Source organism: Crotalus tigris, unplaced genomic scaffold, assembly GCF_016545835.1.
Source record: "Crotalus tigris isolate CLP2741 ecotype Arizona unplaced genomic scaffold, ASM1654583v1 scf7180000023617.9722795, whole genome shotgun sequence".
Taxonomy (NCBI): domain Eukaryota; kingdom Metazoa; phylum Chordata; class Lepidosauria; order Squamata; family Viperidae; genus Crotalus; species Crotalus tigris.
Genome location: NW_024100081.1, coordinates 2,898,357 through 2,916,242, shown reverse-complemented (window position 1 = coordinate 2,916,242; position 17,886 = coordinate 2,898,357). Strand labels below are relative to the sequence as shown.

Sequence of the window (17,886 nt, the reverse complement as noted above, 5' to 3'; positions counted from 1 at the left end):
CCTGACTTAGAGGGACAGTTCTGGCTGCGGTTATTAGTAGATTGTTTTGCCAAGTGTCAGGTGCCCAGACAATTGGTTCTTTTAGATCCAGAAACAATAAGCACACCAGTGAATAAAGGGAATTTAAGCTTTATTGTTAACATAAAAAGCATACATACCAAGCAAGATGATACCCAAATCTCTTACAAGCTATCAGGAGTCCTTAAAAATGATATCAGAGATATTCCAAGGCTGGCAGGTTTCCACAGTACTCAGTGCTTAGTTTTGTGCAGGAGCTCCCTGTTTAAAGGCCAATACTAAGGTTTTTATTAAAACCTGGCACCAAGACTTCATGGTCCTGCTTCTGTGGTCATGAGACAAGACTTGACATTGACTGGATAGCACCTGAGTCTGGAATGGAAGTGAAAGTCTGAGACTTCCCAGGTTTGAAGCAATGTGAAATTCCCTCCCCTTCTCCTTTATTCGGCAAAGAAGTGTAAAAAAACAAGCAGGTTAGTTCCAAACTCATTGGCTCTAGAGTTTTCTTACTGTGAAGGAGAAATCAGAATATGTTACTAAACTCCTCAAACTACAATGGTCTTCCACATTGCCGCTACATGAATCACCGGTGGTGATTAGGTGTGACATCACATGACTGCAACTTGTGACTTCCTCTGCATTCCCCGTTGACTTTGCTTTTTGGAAACCAACTGTAAAGGTAGCAAATGGTGATTATGAGACTGCGGGGCACTGTGACGGTCGTAAATGTGTATCAGTTGCCAAGCACCCCAATTGTCATTAAGTGATCATGGGGATGCTGTGACAACTGCAACTTCAAGGACCGGTCCTAAATCTCCTTTTCCAGCACAATCATAACTTCAAATGGTTGCTGAATGTGTGGTACAAGCATGCATCCATTATGTTTTCTTGGAAGCAGTATGGAAGTAGTTTGCCTCTTCTTCACTGAATTCCAGAATACACCCACTCTGATAATTCTAGAAATAGCAGTCCCAACAGATACCAGTTGAGACAAATTTGCTCAACGCATTCAGAGATGACGCTAAAAGAGTCGTGCATCACAATAAATAATAAATTATTTGATTTTGACTTAGTTTGTTGTATAAACCCAGTCCCTTGTGGCTTATTCAGCAGTTACAGTGAAATCATTGATAGCTTAGTACGATCTGTAAACTCGGATTATATCTTGTAAAGGATGATTTCTGTTTATTGCGGAGTAGCTGGTATAATCAGCTTGACCTGCCAACTTGGGAAGAAAATAGAAGATGAGAGAAATTTGCTAAGAAATTTGGAGAGCCACAATAAGGAAGTTTGTTTTAAAGAACTTGAAGTTGTTGCTTGCTCATCAGACATGTACATAGTAACAAATAGATAGCGAGGAGGATTGAAAAATTCCCCTCAAGCTGGTATGAAAAATTAAACGACTTTTTTAAAAAATATTTTGTTCCTCGTTGTAGGGATTTGGGATTGGATTACCTCTCTAATCACAACGAAAAACTAATATGTTGGTTTGGAGTAGGCTTATGTGCAAACTATTATGTAAACTTTTTTAGTGGGGGGGGGCTAGAACTAGGTCACTCAAGGGTTGCTAGAATAAGAGCGCTATCGCCTAGGTAATGGATCTTGTTGCCATGGTGTCCCTAAAGGCTGCATCAGCTTTCAACACTTTGACAGCTGGCTGAGATTGAAGATTTTAATGAGGACGGACAGTTAGTTTCAATGATCAGTTTTTTGGAAAATATTCTTCAACTTTATGAATGTTTCCAGAATATAAATTAATTATGGAGGTGTCCTCTCTGCCGTTTCGGTACCTAAAGCAGCAGCAGCATTATTTAAGCAACGTAGTTTTGTACTGTTTATTAGTTTCTTCTGGTTATGAAGCTGTGGAAATCATAAGATAGTGTTTTATTAGTCCTTTTTGTTTCTTTCCCAGAATAACTATCATTTGTACAGGAAGAGCCCTACCTTTTCATTACTTTTGGAGATAATGTAGATATATTTTGTTACATTAGCAGAGCAGGTAATGTAATTAGTTCCACATTGTTGTTTTTAATGGCAGGTTTTATTTTCTCTCATTTACTATTCTGGGCCTTCATATTAATTGTTAGTGCATTATAGCACCCACTAAGCCGTGTTTTCTCACATTTTTGTATTTTGGACCTCATCTGTAAACTTGGATGGCCTACTGCCCCCTCCGAAGAGCAACTGTAGCTATTAAAGACGATTGTTGACCAATTAAACCAATTCATTTCACTGCCTTATTTTAATTGGCCAAAGCAATGCTGTAATATCCCAATGCCATTAATTCTTTTGAGGCTATTTAATTAAGTTAGCAATACTTTCCATTTTCTAATTAAATCAAACAAAACATAGATTGTTTAAACCTATGGCCTGGGCAAATCTGAGAGATGTGGCGAAATCAGTTTCAGCAATGGAATTGCCACTGGATGCTTTTTTCATTAGGAGCTGTTGGGATTTAAAGCTCATTTAACATTCATTACAGCTAAAATAATCCGTTTTAATGAACTTCTTAGTTCCAGTTTTCATTTATCAGGGATTTTTGTAGGTATTTATCATTGACCAGGTTCCTACAACATCCTTAACTGCACTTAAAGGGGATTCATGTAATGTGAGAATAGTAAGAAAGGATCAATTGATCCAGTCAAACAAGCCTCGTGTGCTCACCTGCTACTTGTGTGGCCCAGTTCTGCCCAATACTGGGCCGTGGCCCTGGAGTTGTGGACCCCTGCTCTATTAAATTGATCTTTCATGCATTCTTAGTAAGAATCACTTGGGAGACCAAAAATAGTAAGCTCACTTTTATGGCACTGCCTAGAGTGCCTCATAGTTCTGTCATCTCTAAGGTAAGCCTGGTTGTTTGCACTGAAGTTTCTTCTTATAGATTTCTACACGCAGTTGGAGGACCTGAAACTGTACTGGGCAGGAAAAGTTCTGCTTTTTTTAAAATTTCTATAATGAAAGAAATTTGACTCCATAAATTCTACCAGAGAAGGAACTTTCAATGAAACTTTCACAAGTGGAGTGATATTCTTGCATTTGGTATCTGTCTATGTATGCTTCTCTAGTCCAGGCGTCTTGAAACTTGGCAACTTTAAAATTTCTGGTCTTCAATTCCCAGAATTCCCCAGTCTGCCCGGAGAATTCTGAGAGTTGAAGTCCACAAATCTTAAAGTCAGCAGGTTTGAAGACTCCTGGTCTAGTCTTTCACCATACAATCTTCTCTTTGGTGATCTGCTTTCTGTCAATGCTGCTAATATTGAATATTCTCGCTTTGACAAAATATGCAGAACTGTCTGGTATTTTTAGAGTTAATTCAGATGACAGAGAAAAGGGAGGGGAAATAACAAAAGCCCGGGAAAAGGAACGGAAGTGAATCTCTGCCCTCTGGGCTAATTGGAAAATGAGACTTTTGACTGCAAGATAAGGGAGGGGTTAGCAAGAAAAGTTAGATGCCAGCAAGAGGAATTCAGATTCTGGCATAAACCTCCATGAAGTGCCATCAATTTGTAACACTGTTAATAAAGGCTTTAGGATAAACATGCCTGGAAGTTCTTTGAAGTGTTTCATTAGTCGGAACTATGACACTTTCCTGGTAAAACCCACTAGAAGGCACCTGGTATATCTCCTGTTGGGCTTTTCAGTAGCAGGGTTACTTTTCAGTAGCAGGGTTACTGTCACTCTCGAGCAGATTCCTGTTTTTGAAGAACGGCTAGAGAATTTCTCTTTTTCCTGAGAAATTGATAGAACTCATTCACCCAATTTCCACCCTCATATTATCATAATGATCATACAAGTAGTCCTTGATTTACAACCATTTGTTTAGTGACTGTTCAAAGATATGGCACTGACATGATTGTTTTTCACACGACTATTGCAGCATCCCCATTCAGACACTTGGCAACTGGCTCATATTTATGACAATTGCAGTGTCTGGAATCATGTGAATGCCTTTTGCGACCTTCTGACAAGGAAAGTCAATAGAGGAAGACAGGTTTTCTTAACGACTGCATGATTTTAACAACTGCAGTGATTCACTTAACAACTGCGGTAAGAAAGGTCGTAAAATGGGAACAAAACTCATGTAACAACTGTCTCACTTAGCAACAGAGATTTTGGGCTCAGTTGTGTGCGCAAATCAAGGATTACCTCTACCTTATGTTATTTCTACTTTCCTTTTCATACTAAAAGTGTGACAAGGATATGCAAACAAATACTTTTTGGAAGGTGTTGTAAAGTTAGGAATGTGGTTCCCTTTTTGTCTGAAAAGAAAAATTTTGCATAAAGAAGCACTGCATAACCGCATACTGTATTTATTCCGTGCTGAGGGAAGGCAAACCTTTAAAAGCTTTAATGAGAGATACCAGGGAGAAGGATTGAATGAAACCTGCATTAAGAAAGCTTTCAAAAGTAAAATGGATCTAGCTTGATCTGAGCATCTGTATGTGGTATGTGCCTGCTCACAGGAATAGACACCCCCCCCCCCAAATGCTTAGACTATTCTGTCAGCAAGCTGCTCACACACAAAGCAGACTGTTCAACAAGTCGGCAAAATGGAAATGCTGGGTTTTGTGCAATTACTTATGTATGTTCCTTGAAGCACAACTGCTGTTTATTTTGCAATCTGTGCCAAAATTTGCCAGCCAGCAGCTACGAAAGGAGAAAAAGGGAAAGCCTTCAGCAGCTGTGAGTCCTGTTTTCCTTTCCTGTTTTCCTTCCTCTCAGCATTGTGAAAGCCTTCTCTCAGAATCTTCTCAAAAAGAGGCGGGAGGTTTCTCCTGTGATGGAGATGTAGGGGTGGGAGGATAAAGCCTATCATTAACTTAACATTAGTTTTTGCAAGCAGATGTGCCTTAATTTTTCATGGTCCAGCTTTCTATACTCAATCCTGAGTGTGTGTTTATGCGTTCCACCCGTTCCCCAGATGTTCTGTCCCAGGTAACCTTGGGCTATCTTGCAGGTTACTTCAACTGTTTCAATCTGTCATCAGTTACCTTAATTATCGTAATGAAAGCAACCATGGTGCTCTCTGAGCTTGGTTGTTTCCTTGCAGACGTTTTATTACCCAAACTGCTATCGCTGAAGATGTTACCTAGTTTGGGTAATGAAATGTCTGCAAGCAAATAACCAAGTTCTGAGAGCACCAAGGACCCCCTCATTTCAACTCTGAGCTACAAACATTCTCCTTTATTGGGAAACAACCATTCACTTCACAGCCATATACATCCTAAAGTCATCTAACTCTTAGCCAAGCCTTGGTGCAAACTGATTTAGAGAGGAAGATCCCAGGATTCCCTACAGGGACCAGACATCTGGGATGTTCTCCTTCAGAAGGTGTAATCTACCAGCATTATCAAGGCTTCTAGAGCTGTTGTATCCTAGTCCTTTTTATTGTATCATTCCTTAAATTCCTTCTAGTCTACTTATCTGGTCATCATCTGCTTTGAATCAAAAGGACCTTTATTTGCATTCCTCGAACCATGGATCAACTAGGCCTTGCTCCTTGATTTTTTGCAGCACCAATCTGCTAGACTTAATTTTATTTATTTATAGACTCCTGGAGGTTGCCTGGACAAGTGTCTGCAGTTTTCTTGGTAAAATTTTCAAAAATGGTTTTTTACTGCTTTCTTCTTAGGGCCATGGGAATGGCCCAAAGTCATTCATCTGATTTTGTGCCTAACACAGGACTAAAGTTCAAGGTCTCCTAACTGATGCCTTTACCATTGCACCAAACTGGCTCTCTCCAACTTTAACCTCACCAATAATTCTACAAAGGTAATTTAGCCAAAGCAATGTGATTGTTTCAAGGTCATCCAAAGACATTTAAAGGTAAATTACATCCCTGTTTCCTGGTATAGACTAATCCTATTTACACAAATTATGGCACAATGGCTATATTGGGAGCCACAATATAAAGGTGCTTGCTGTAATCTGATATTTACAGGTAACAATAGTGTGTACATCTGTCTATTTTTCATATATCATTATAGTTCTTTATCCTTTTCTTCAAGCTGTGTGTCTGGATTGGATTTCTGGCTTTTTTGGATAGTGTGAGTTGGTTTTTCCAACATTGCTCTTCATATTCTCATTTATTTTCTTTCATTTTCTTCTCTCCAAATGCCAGCATCTGCATGCTATCTCTCCTCTAAGCAGGGAAGAATTGAAAGTAGCCATGAGCATAGAAGTCCACCCCTCCTCGACATGACTTAGAGGACCATACATAAATATCTGACCTGTCTGGTAACACAGACGTGCTGCGACTCCTTATGAACCCTACACCATGAATATTAAATTGCATTCCTGCACATTGGGAGTCTGTTGTCCTGTGATTGAAACCAAATGATCGAAAAATGATCCATTCAGATATCTGATTCTTAGTACCAAGTTCTCCCCTGCAGTTTCTTCTCCAGCATTCTGTAGGCTGGTTTTTAATGTCTTCTCTGCAGAGACATACATGAAGTGACTATTTGGGGGGAAAAATGGAAAGAAAAAAGCTGATTGACTCCTGCTTGGCTAGACCAAATTTCGAATGACTTATCAAAGGTTTAGCATCCCTTCTAATCACCCCCCCCCATGTTAACACCAGAACCATTCTCCAAGCAGGATTTGTTAACTTCAAGAGAAGATAACTGATTAATGGCAGAGATCTTGTCCGACATAATTACCGTTAAAACTGAAGAAAAAGAAATCTCTTGTAGGAGGCTGAAGCAATTAGAACCTATCCCTTAATTCCTTTTTTATGTAGTTGAATACATTGAGACCGGCAATTCAATATGACAACAAAGATGATGTCAAGTTTGTCTTCATTACAGTAAATGTTCTTCATTTTATAGCCTCATTGTTAGAACAGAGACATTTTCCTGTAGCTCCAAATTCCTTCTTTCCTGAAAGGGGGGGGGGAATCAGCCTCCACCACCAGCTTCACCTTAATTATACAGCTTGTCTAGTTAACAGCTTGTCACTTTTCCTCTGCCTCATTGTTCGTGTATTGAATAGTCATTTATTAGTATCATTAGCTTTCCTTTCCTGAAGGGCAAGTAAACAAAAGCTTCTCTTCCAAGCACTGATCAAAACCTCTGTTAGAATTCATTCCTGGATAGGAAAATTAGCATTGTGTATCTCTTCCATTTTTATTGGTAGGTGGGCATTTCTCTTTTGGAACTGATTTTCAGGGGCTGCATAAGACCTATCAAACGGTCTATCTATTTGTCACTCAAATACTCTTCCCTACACAGACCCCAGCATGAATTTTTAGGAATAATTTTGGTAACCGCAATATGGAATTATATACTTCTTTGGTATTTTGACTCAAAAATATAAGCATAGGGAACCAAGAGATTCACATATAATCGTGCCATCTGATAAGTCTAACTCTCAAAAATATCTTTTCCTACGACCCTGTCCAAGAAAAGATATTGGCTGAACTTTGATAAAATTCTGGTCCATACTGAAAATTTTATCCATTAGTAGTTTATCTGTATGTGTTCTTCATTAATGTAGTTGAACATACATTAATAAAGTGATTGTGGAGGAAGAAATCAATGGTTGTACCAATAGTAATAGGAGCCCTTGGAGCAATACCCAAAGGGTTGCCTAAATACATGGAAATTTTGAACTTATTAGACCTGAATATTCTGACTTTGCAAAAAAACACCTTACTCAGAACTGTCTATATACTCAGATGTTACCATAACAGCTCTTAGGTCCATGGTTGGGACTTGAACTGGTAAGTTTTTACCAGTCCCAGACTGTGAATCAAATTGAAGGTTAACCAATAATAATAACAACAATAATAACAACATTTCAAGGAAGTAATTTAAAAAGTCATTGATGTTGCTTCTTTGGGTGTGCAGACTTTGCCATTTAGGCAAAACTCATAGAGGATTCTTGGCTAAAGTGCTTAAAGTGCTCGGTGGCTTTTTTGGCCACTAAAATCTAAAAGAGATTTTTTTAAAATGGCGGAGATTCTGCAAGATTGCTGGGTCTCATGAGATCCTGAGGTGTCTTGCAGGTGTCTTATAGATGTCCTACATAAGATTGCCAAGCTTTCATGTGATCTCAGTTTGAAAGCCTCTTACTTTTCATACAAGGTTTCCTGAAATCTACAACTTTTTAAAACATCTATATTAAATTTTATATGAAGGGTCTTTTGCAGATATCATATTACATTGATACCTCTGGGCACTATGCTACCAATCTTTGATCTGGGAAATACTTGCAAATGAATCATGTTAATACATATGCTGTATCCTGGTATTGCTGAGATGCAGAAAGAGGATCAGCATGAAACTGATCACAGTATAATGGTCAGAAGTTAAATAAGGAGCAGGGAGATGGATGTTAGATAAAAAATGGCCCAATAGTTAAGGCACCAGGCTAGAACCCAAGAGGCTGTGGGCTGCCAAAACCTTAGAAAAAAGTAGATGAAGAATGCAAGTGGTGCAGTGGTTAGAATGCAGTATTGCTGGCTAACTCTGCCCATAGCCTGGAGTTCGATCTGGGGCCCAAGGTTGACTCAGCCTTCCATCCTTCCCAGGTCGGTAAATTGAGGATCCAGATTGCTTGGGGCAATGTGCTGTAAAGCCATATGAAGCAGTATATAAGTCTAAGTGCTAAGTGTTATTGCTACTCTATCATCCACAACTGTTGGATTGGATCTGTAGCAGAATGAAAGACAAGCATGTTGCTGTTTGTGGAATGCCATTACAGTTGACTTTATGATCGCATTTTATTGTTGACTCCAATTATGTTGCCTACAATAGTGTTGGGTAGTGGTTGACTATCTAAGTTGGGATATAATTGCTTTCCAGACAGTTTCCCAAGTATCTCTCCTATCTCTACTTTGACATCTTGCTTTGTTGCTTTGTTACTTCTGACCAGTTACTTAGCCATCATTTGAAGTTACGATGAACCTGCCCAGAGCTACTTAAGTTAAAACCCAATTTTGAAATTCTGTCAATCTCACCCTCCCCCCCCCCCCATGGACAAATTATTGCATTTTGGATGCTTGGCAACTGGCTCACATTCATGGCTGTTTGCACTCTCCAGTGATCGTGTGATTTTTGCCATTATTTTTTTTCTGCCAGAAAATAGTATTTATTTCTGGTTTCCAGCAAAAAAAAAAAAAAAAAAAAAAAAAGCCCATTGGATGTAATGGGTTTGTTTAATGACTGTCATATTTGGCTTAACACCACTGCAAAAAAATGTCATAAAATTGGGCATGATCATGAGGTGACCCATTTAATGACTGCCATTCCCGGCTCAATTACGGTCTTTAAGTCAAGGACTACCAGTAATACTGCCTAGTTGAAAGACTCCTGTTTTTCCAAAGGTAAATTGAATTTAGCAAGAAACCAGGAGACATTTGGACTCAGGAGAGAGCCTGATCAGAAAATAAACATGGACTCTCCTTCTTTTAATGTATTGCTAACATTTTTGCCTCTGGCATTCTCAGTCCCTTTTCAAAAGCACAGCCTGAGGAAAGCAAGTTGAGGAAAATGTCTGATTCTGAATCATTTGGAAGCAGAAAGATGGGCTTCAGATTTAAGCATTGTTCCTGATCTCTCTTGTATTTTAAAAGGCTCTCCCACGTTTTTCATTGTAGAAACAACAATGCCTTTGATGATCACAATTTGTGATTGCAGGGACACTTAGCTACGCCTTTCATTTGAACTGAGCACAGCAGAAATTTGCTCTGATTCACTGCTCTTATGGGAACTTGTGTGGCAAAACCCCAGGCAGCAGCTTTACACGGCTTCACCCCTGATGCTGCAGTTGATGGCATGGGACCTTTGTGGGTTGTTAAAGAGAGTGGGAGGACAGATGTCCTTGTCAAAGAAGACAGAAAATCCTTGACTCTCTCTTGATGTTCTTCTAAAGGCTCTTCCTGGTTGTCTGAAGGTAGAACACTTGTGACTATTTCAGTGGGCCAGAATAGTGAGATTTTTTTAAGATTAAGCATCTCATGGATGTGATCTCATGGAATAAAAGGTGAAAATAGGTAAGCTGTTAATTTTTCTATGGGTTAATAACTGGCCTAGGAGGAGGTGAAGTTTTTGTATTGTACGTAAGTCATTACCATCTTAAGAAGTAGACATTTCCATGGTGTTTGAACCCAAAATATTTTAAATGACAGCTCATATCCTCTGTGGTTAAGTGACATCATTTTCACAGGGCTGTTTACTAAAAGATTAGTGGCCAAATTTTAAACCATTGTGGCTGCAGTTTTATAGGACTAAATCTTGTTGATTTTATGGAGCCTTATTTCTGACAAGAGCTTGTCTTAATTTGGGGGAAGAAATTGTCCTTTAAAAAAAATAATTTCATATTAGTTGTTCAAAGGGTATGGGGATTTATACAGAAGGAGAGAAGAAATAAGATTTTAGACAAGCAGTCTGATCTATTCTGAACAGTAAATGAGTCATTTGCTCCTTTGCTCAAGTTATCTCTTAAAGGTGTTTTGCATATAGTTTTAACAAACATTTATAATGTATCATCCCAGATGTCTTGGACTCATTGCATTTTTTTCATCACATGGACCCTTTAAGGTACTTCAGTAGCAACATAGAAATACGCATGATTTGTGATAACCATAACCTTTTATTATTATTTATTAAATTTATATGCCACCATTATGATTATCAACAGGTAGATATCCAGATTATTTATTCAAATATTTAAAACTAGAGTTGGAGATGATGAGTCCTCTAAACCTAGGCTTAGAATTGAGTAAAGATTTTATTGTTAGTATACCTCAACTCCCAATAATCTAATAGTTCTTTCAAAAACCATTAGCCATCTTTAAAGGCTCACCTTCATGTGATGTCTAGAAAAGAAATATTAAGGGAGCATTTATTTCACGAACCAAGATCCAGCATTTTATTCAGATAGGCAAAAGCAAAGTGAAAAATAAGGGTTTTTCTAAAATAGCGTAGTTCTGGTCCTAATTTGATGGGGCTCATTCACATTTTGTAGAATACTTCTAAAAATCAAGGTCATATAGAAATGCTGAGTTAGGCCATGCCTTGGAATTACACTTAAGCCAGAACGGCCCTTTTTGTGTGTCTATGGCTTATGAGGGTCACTGAATATCAGTGGTTGTTGAGGACCTAAACCTCTCTGAAAATCCCAGCTTTTGTGTTTTCAACTAAGCAAATAATTGCTTGTTTTTCATGCCCTCACCTATATGGAACCTTGTCTGTTTCAATGGGATTGTTTTTGTTTAGGAAGGGCATGGGATCCAAGTTTGTTTTTTAAAATCTACTTTAAAAAAAATTAGATAGAAAGCCTAAGATTGTTGATTGTATCAAACCTCACACACAATACTGCAACAAGGATTTTAAATTATTATTCTGGAACATTTAAAAGGAGGCAACTGGTTGGATTCATTTATGTTGAATTAGTTTCCTGATTAATGAGTTAATACAATATGCTATGCCCAAATGACAGAAGCTATATTATGGGCTTAGTCTGATATGCACACCTAACTTGTTAATATATATCAGAAACCAATGTTTGCGCCAAAAGACACACCCTTTTTTTTGAAGTCTGGTAGTGAGAAAAAGTAACTTATTAAGCCACCTTAATCATGAAAATACTTCTTTTCTCTACCTTTATTGGTTCTGAACAATAGGAATGCAAATGCAATAAAATGTAGTGTATGAAGCCCCTTTAGTTTTCTCACTTCCCCCTTTTTAGCAAATTAAGTCATTTTCACAACTCTACTAAAAGCACTCTAGTCATATCGCACCTGGGCAACAAATTTTCTGAGAAAGAATGGGACTGTTTCAAAGCTATCTCATTTGGAAATAGTTAGAGCAAAGGTGACATCTCTTCCTTTAGATAGCACAATTCTTGTAGACTGTTATTGCTCCCTTGAACAGGATTACACAATAGGTATCCCAGCCATGTCCTTTGGTCTGATTCCAACCTAGACCAATCTGTGAGCTGCTTGGTGTTCTTACAGTACTCTCTACACCAGGGGTAGTCAACCTTGGCTCTTTTATGACTCGTGGACTTCAACTCCCAGAATTCCTGAGCCAGCTTAGTTGGCTCAGGAATTCTGGGAGTTGAAGTCCACGAGTCATAAAAGAGCTGAGGTTGACTACCCCTGCTCTACACTAATCCGGCCCAGTTTGGGAATCAGAGTGCTTGTGCTTACTGTACCTGGTCAGTATACAGGTAGTCCTTGACTTATGACCACAGTTGAGCCCAAAATTTCTGCTGGCTAAGCAAGACGATTAAGTGAATTTTGCCCCATTTTATGACCTTTGTTGCCACAATTGTTAAATGAATCATAAGCGTGAAAAACTGTTATAAATCATTTTTTTCAGTGCCTTTGTAATATTGAATGGTCATTAAATGAACTCTTGTAAGTTGAGTACTACCTATAGATATTAGAAGCTAGAATAGCTCGACTTGTAATTTCAGTTCTTTTGTGGAAGTGCCAAACTATGTGCACAGCTAATTTGACCGTGTGATTGTGAGCCCTTTATAAAAAAGGAGGTGTTGCATTCTCTTTTACAATGGTTTTGATAAAAACCAACCCTTCCAGTTTTGGGCAAAATTGCACCCATAGCAAACCACTAGTGAAGGACAGACTATTCTTCTATTGCATGTTGAGGACTATCAGTATTTAATTTAGGTATAAATTTAAGAATTGTAAATGTAGAATTATCCCCAATGAAAGCTACGTTTAATTCCAACTATGCAATTTACACCAGGGAGGCAACATAGTTTCTTTATCAAGTCACATTGTGTTACTGTTGTTAGGCTTTATTTGGCTGTTGCAAGAACTGAAACCTCTTCAAGTTATTAAGACCCCCAGACTGTGCAGATATTTTAGAGCAGAGATCCTCAACCTGTTGGGCATCAGGGATCAGATCCATGGAGAGAGGTTTTTCCGTGGAGAGTGCGTGGTTTTGTATGCTGCCTGCATCCTGTGGATGGGGCTTTGCTTGTTTGTGTGGACCGGTTGCTGGCGTGCCTCGGCCTTGTACCAGACCACGGACCGGGGTTTAGGGACCCGTTTTACAGCAAAGCACTGCAGCTCCTTCACTTCACTTTTAGGACATGGAGGCACATTTTGTAAAGAGGTTTTGAAGGCATATTTTACACATTTTAAAAATTGGTTTCCATAGTCTTGCCATTTCCCTCTTTTACTCATGCCTGTGTTATCCATCAGGCACAACATATGGAGGGCCCAGCGCTTATGAAACTTTGGGGACCTATAAAAACCCTGAAAATATGGAATGGAATAGTAAAGTCAGAAAATTGTATATACCCAAATTAAATACATTTAAGACATTATTGTTACTTTATTATCTGTATTCTTCAACTTATTCCTTGCAATGTATTGGAGAATGTAAGGTCAGGGAATATCTTTATAACCCTATGTTTTGTACACTCTTGCTACTACTACAAAGATAAATGTGCTGAGGGACTGTCAGGTACTTAATTTGGCCCATTCCTGTTACATTACAATCAGTTAACAACTCTGGAAATTTACTCTCAAGGTTGTTGGCCATAGGTTGCACACTTCTGTGACACAAAATAGAAAATGTGTTGTGCCCTGGAGTGTGAGAAAAGCTCTTAATATTGTTGTGCTATTGCTAAACCTGTCTTCTGGGAGAGAACTGTTCATACTCCTGAAACTGTATGTTCTGTATCAAACATCATTAACCAATAAAAAGTGAGGAGGAAGAATTTCCCATTCTCATCCATCATGTTTTCCACATTGGTCTTATGACCATGAAGAAACATTAGATATGGTATGAATCACAGTCAAACACCATCAACATATATTTCTTGGGGAAGAGAGTATGATCATTTTTAATGATGCAGTATTGCTTAGATGGATCTAAGGATCTAACAAAACTTTGTCAGCGCCCAGTGTAAAAATGCAGGCACTTGAAAAGAAACCAATACCACCACAATTGAGCCCAAAATTTATGTTGCTAAGGGAGACATTTAGGTGAACTTTGCCCCATTTTATGACTTTTCTTGCCACAGCTGTTAAGTGAATCACCGTGGTTAAGTTAGTAACACGGTTGTTAAATGAAGTTGGCTTCCCCATTGATTTTGCTTATCAGGTCACAAAAGGTGATCACATGACCCTGGGACACAACAACTGTCATAAATATGAACCAGTTGCCAAGCGTACACATTTTGATAACGTGACCATGGGGATGCTGCAGTGGTCGCAAGTGTGAAAAATGGTCATAAGTCACTTTTTTCAAGGCCATTGTAACTTTGAACAGTCACTAACTGAACTGTTGTAAATCGAGGACTACCTGTAGAAGAGAACATTTGTAGCTCAGGGTTGAAGTGTGGAGTCCTTTGTGCACTTTGAGCTTCATGGTTTTGTTGCAGACATTTCATTACCTAACTAGGTAACATCATCAACACGCACTGAGGATGATCATATATGATTGGCTAACAAAACGTCTGTAAAAAAAACCAAGCTCGGAGAGCACCAGAGTCCCTCCTTAGAAAAAGTGGACATAGTTCCAAGTACTGTATAATCAAAATAATGGGTTTCGTCGTGGGAGGGGCATAAGGAGTAGCCTTCCTAAAACTCTCGGGCTTAATGCGGGATCAATCGTTTGACCAGTATTGCACCAGGGTTTCCCTTCCGCAGAAGAATTCTTGAGGCGGGAGGAAAACGTTGGATGGCAAAGCCTCGGTTGCTCACTTTTTCCGCTCTGCTCTATTCTTTGCACGCACCCAGCCCAACTTCCGCGAAAGCTCAGGTTGCCCTGTTTGGCAAATTCACTCTCCGGAAGGGGATCCAGTGCGGGGCGAGTGGCTTTTGCCATTTATGCAAAGGGCTGCAGACCTGTCCTTCAGGTAATTTTACCTGCCGTCTTTAGTTAACTCAAAAAAAGGAGAGAGGGTTTCCCATGGAAAAGTAAAGCGGGGGGAGGGGCACTCCTAATGGACGATTTCTTGGATTGGAATGTCACTTCCAGAATTGCCGGCCCTTCTCCTGGCTTGGCCGAATTATTGCCCCAGCCGGACTGGGAGAAGGCAAGTCCCGAAGTCTGAACTTTCGTTCGACTCGGATCCAGCCGAGGCGAGAGCAGCCGTCTTTGCGAAGGCGGGTGTGCGCGCCTTGGGCTTTTATTCGCGGACCGGCTTGGATCCGGAGATCGCCGGGACTCGCGAATGAGCGAGCGGGGTTCCAGCGGCTGCGAGGCTCTGGTTTTGCGGTTGATTTTTCATCGGGAGTGACTCGCTTTGTTCTCTTTCTCCCGATACCGGCTCTGCCTTCCCACTCGCGCCGCCCTCCTTCAGGGAAACTCGGCGCTTCCCCAGGAGGACCCTCCGCAGCGCGCCATGGAGTGCTACCGGAACGCCACCGAGGTACAAATGAGTCAGATGGTGCAGCCCTGCCACACCAACTACCGCCAGGAGCTCAGCATCGGGCAGCTGCTGAAGTGGATCGACACGGCCGCCTGTCTTTCGGGTAAGCTGCGCTTGCTCTCCCGGCCTCTGGCAGACGGAGGGGCGGGGACGCGTTTCTTGGCAACCCGCCCTGGGTTGAATCAGAGTGGGGGGGGGGGTGAGCCTGCGGGTGGGCTAGCGCGGCCGCGCGTCGCTCTTAAGGTGGACCGGGTGAATTAGGGAATTAGAGCCTCTTCGAAGCGGCAACCGTTGTCGATTAGGCTGCTGGGATTCGTGCTGCCGGGGTCCATCGCCCGGCAAGAGTGCTTTGCAAGGGACGGCGTGCCCGATCATCGGGGCCCTGAATCCGGATTTGAGAAATCATAATTCGGGCATTGGAAGAGTTCAAGTTTGAGAAGCACTAGGGTTGATATGACAGCAGCCTTGCTATACCAGGTAGTTCTCGACTTAACAATTGAGCCCAAAATTTATGCTGCTTAACGAGAAATTTGTTCAAGTGAATTTTGCCCCGTTTTACGACCTTTCTTGCCACACTTGTTAAGTGAATCACTGCAATTAAGTTAGTAACACGGCTTGCCCATTGGTTTTGCTTGTCAGAAGGTTACAAAAGGTGGCCTCATGACCCTGGGACACTGCAGCTGTCATAAATATGAGTCAGTTGCCAAGCATCTGAGTTTTGATCACATGACCATCAGGATGCTGCAGTGGTCGTAAATGAAAAATGGTCATAAGTCTGTTTTTTCACTGCCATTGTAACTTTTAACAGTCACTAAACTAACTGTTGTAAGTCGAGGATTACCTATATTTGAGGGGCTGTCACAAAGAAGAGGGAGCCAAGCTATTCTCCAAAGCACCTGAAGGCAGACAAGAAGCAATGAATGGAAACTAGTCAAGGAGAGAACTAACCTAGAAGTAAGGAGAAATTTCCTGACTGTTAGAATAATTAATCAGTGGAACAAGTTGTGAATGCTCCAACTCTGGAAGTTTTTAAGAAGAGATTGGACAACCATTTGTTTGAAATGGTATAGTCTCCTGCATGAGCAGGGGGTTGGACTGGAAGACCTCTAAGGTCCCTTCCAACTTTATTATTCTGTTATTCTGAAAGCAAGCTTAGGGTTTAACATTCAAAGGTCTACTTAGAGTAGACCAAGTGCGGTGATGGATGAATATAGGAACTATAACTAGATTTGGAAGGAGTGAGTAGAGAATATGGCCGATCTACCTCTGTTCTTTGACCTCCCATTAATTTCTTGCTGACCATCACCAGGTTAGAAGCAGAAAACAGCCTAGTCAGTGGGTGGAGAAATAGGAATCTGGTTTTCTCCAAATATTATTGGAACATTATTTATAATCCTTGGATTTTACTGGAAGGGTTTGAAAGGGCTTCTGGTCCAAAATACTTGGAGGGAACCTTTATTTTCTTAATTTTATATAGCCACCCATTTTGCCATCTTAACTCTGGATGGGGAACAGAAGTAAAAACCAACAAAACAAAAATGATGACTAAAAACATAATAATAACATAGTGATGCCTCAAGCCAATCAGCTCAGCCACCTCCCCATCTCATACCAAAGAAAACCACAACAACAGGCTCACCCAAACTACAGGCTCCATATCTGGAGGAACATCCAGTCTTCAAGAACTTACGAAATGGTAGCAGAACTGGGGTTAAACAAAGCTCAGGGTGCATGTTGTTTAAAAGGGTGGGCGCTTCAACAGAGCAGGCCCACTTTCTGGGTCCTGCCAAGTGATACTGCTTAATAGACAGAAACCAGAGTATGCTACTCTGCCAGATCTAGTGGGCCGCACAGAAACAACTGAAAAAAGATGGTCACTGATTGTAGCATGCAAGTACTCGCTTTTGCAGAACTTTTGCTTTTAAGTTACTCCCACTAACCAGCATACTTAGAAATTATGGAAAGTTATAATTGGATGAACTCTTGAAGATCACAGATTTCCTGCAAAGGATCTCAACTCTTGTTGACTCTTTTAGCTTCATAAAACTTTCCTGCTTCTTCATTTGTAAGGCGATTAATTCAGAGATTGACAACAATTAATTCAAGTTCTGCTAGTCCAGCTCAACTTTTTAAATAATCCTATGGTTGTGAATGCTTGAATATTATCATGTCACAACTTAAGCTGCATAGAAAGTTTGTCTAACTCAGATTAATTTGTAAGAAAATAATAGGATTTACCCTATTTTTTAAACCATAGATTGATTGGAGACATCCTTGCAGCTAGGGATATGAAGGCTACAACACCTAGCTTTCCTGATATCCAGGCAAATTGTTTTTAACTAGAGAGGTTTCCTAGCTGTTCATGGTAATGATGGGTAGTAGACTTCTCTTTCTTGAAGCTGTTTATTACTTTTTTAAAAAGTGCCCTAAACTAGTGCTTATTACCAGACACTATAGCAGTGTCTTCCATAAATTAATTAGGTATCAGTATATTTCTTTGCCCTGAAC

At 40.1% G+C, this 17,886-nt stretch overlaps 1 protein-coding gene across 3 annotated transcripts in view; it reads left to right on the top strand.

The window, feature by feature from the left end:
- Positions 1-17,886, top strand: part of ACOT11 (acyl-CoA thioesterase 11) — a 60,535-nt gene that overhangs the window by 6,290 nt on the left and 36,359 nt on the right. For 2 of the 3 annotated variants that reach the window (XM_039319816.1, XM_039319814.1), the window contains exon 2: positions 15,310-15,481. In XM_039319816.1, coding sequence (XP_039175750.1) covers positions 15,352-15,481 — 130 coding nt within the window. In that variant the 5' untranslated portion in view covers positions 15,310-15,351. Of the gene's footprint in view, positions 1-14,586; positions 14,863-15,309; positions 15,482-17,886 lie in introns of those variants that run through there. The other variant, XM_039319815.1, reaches the window with a different exon arrangement.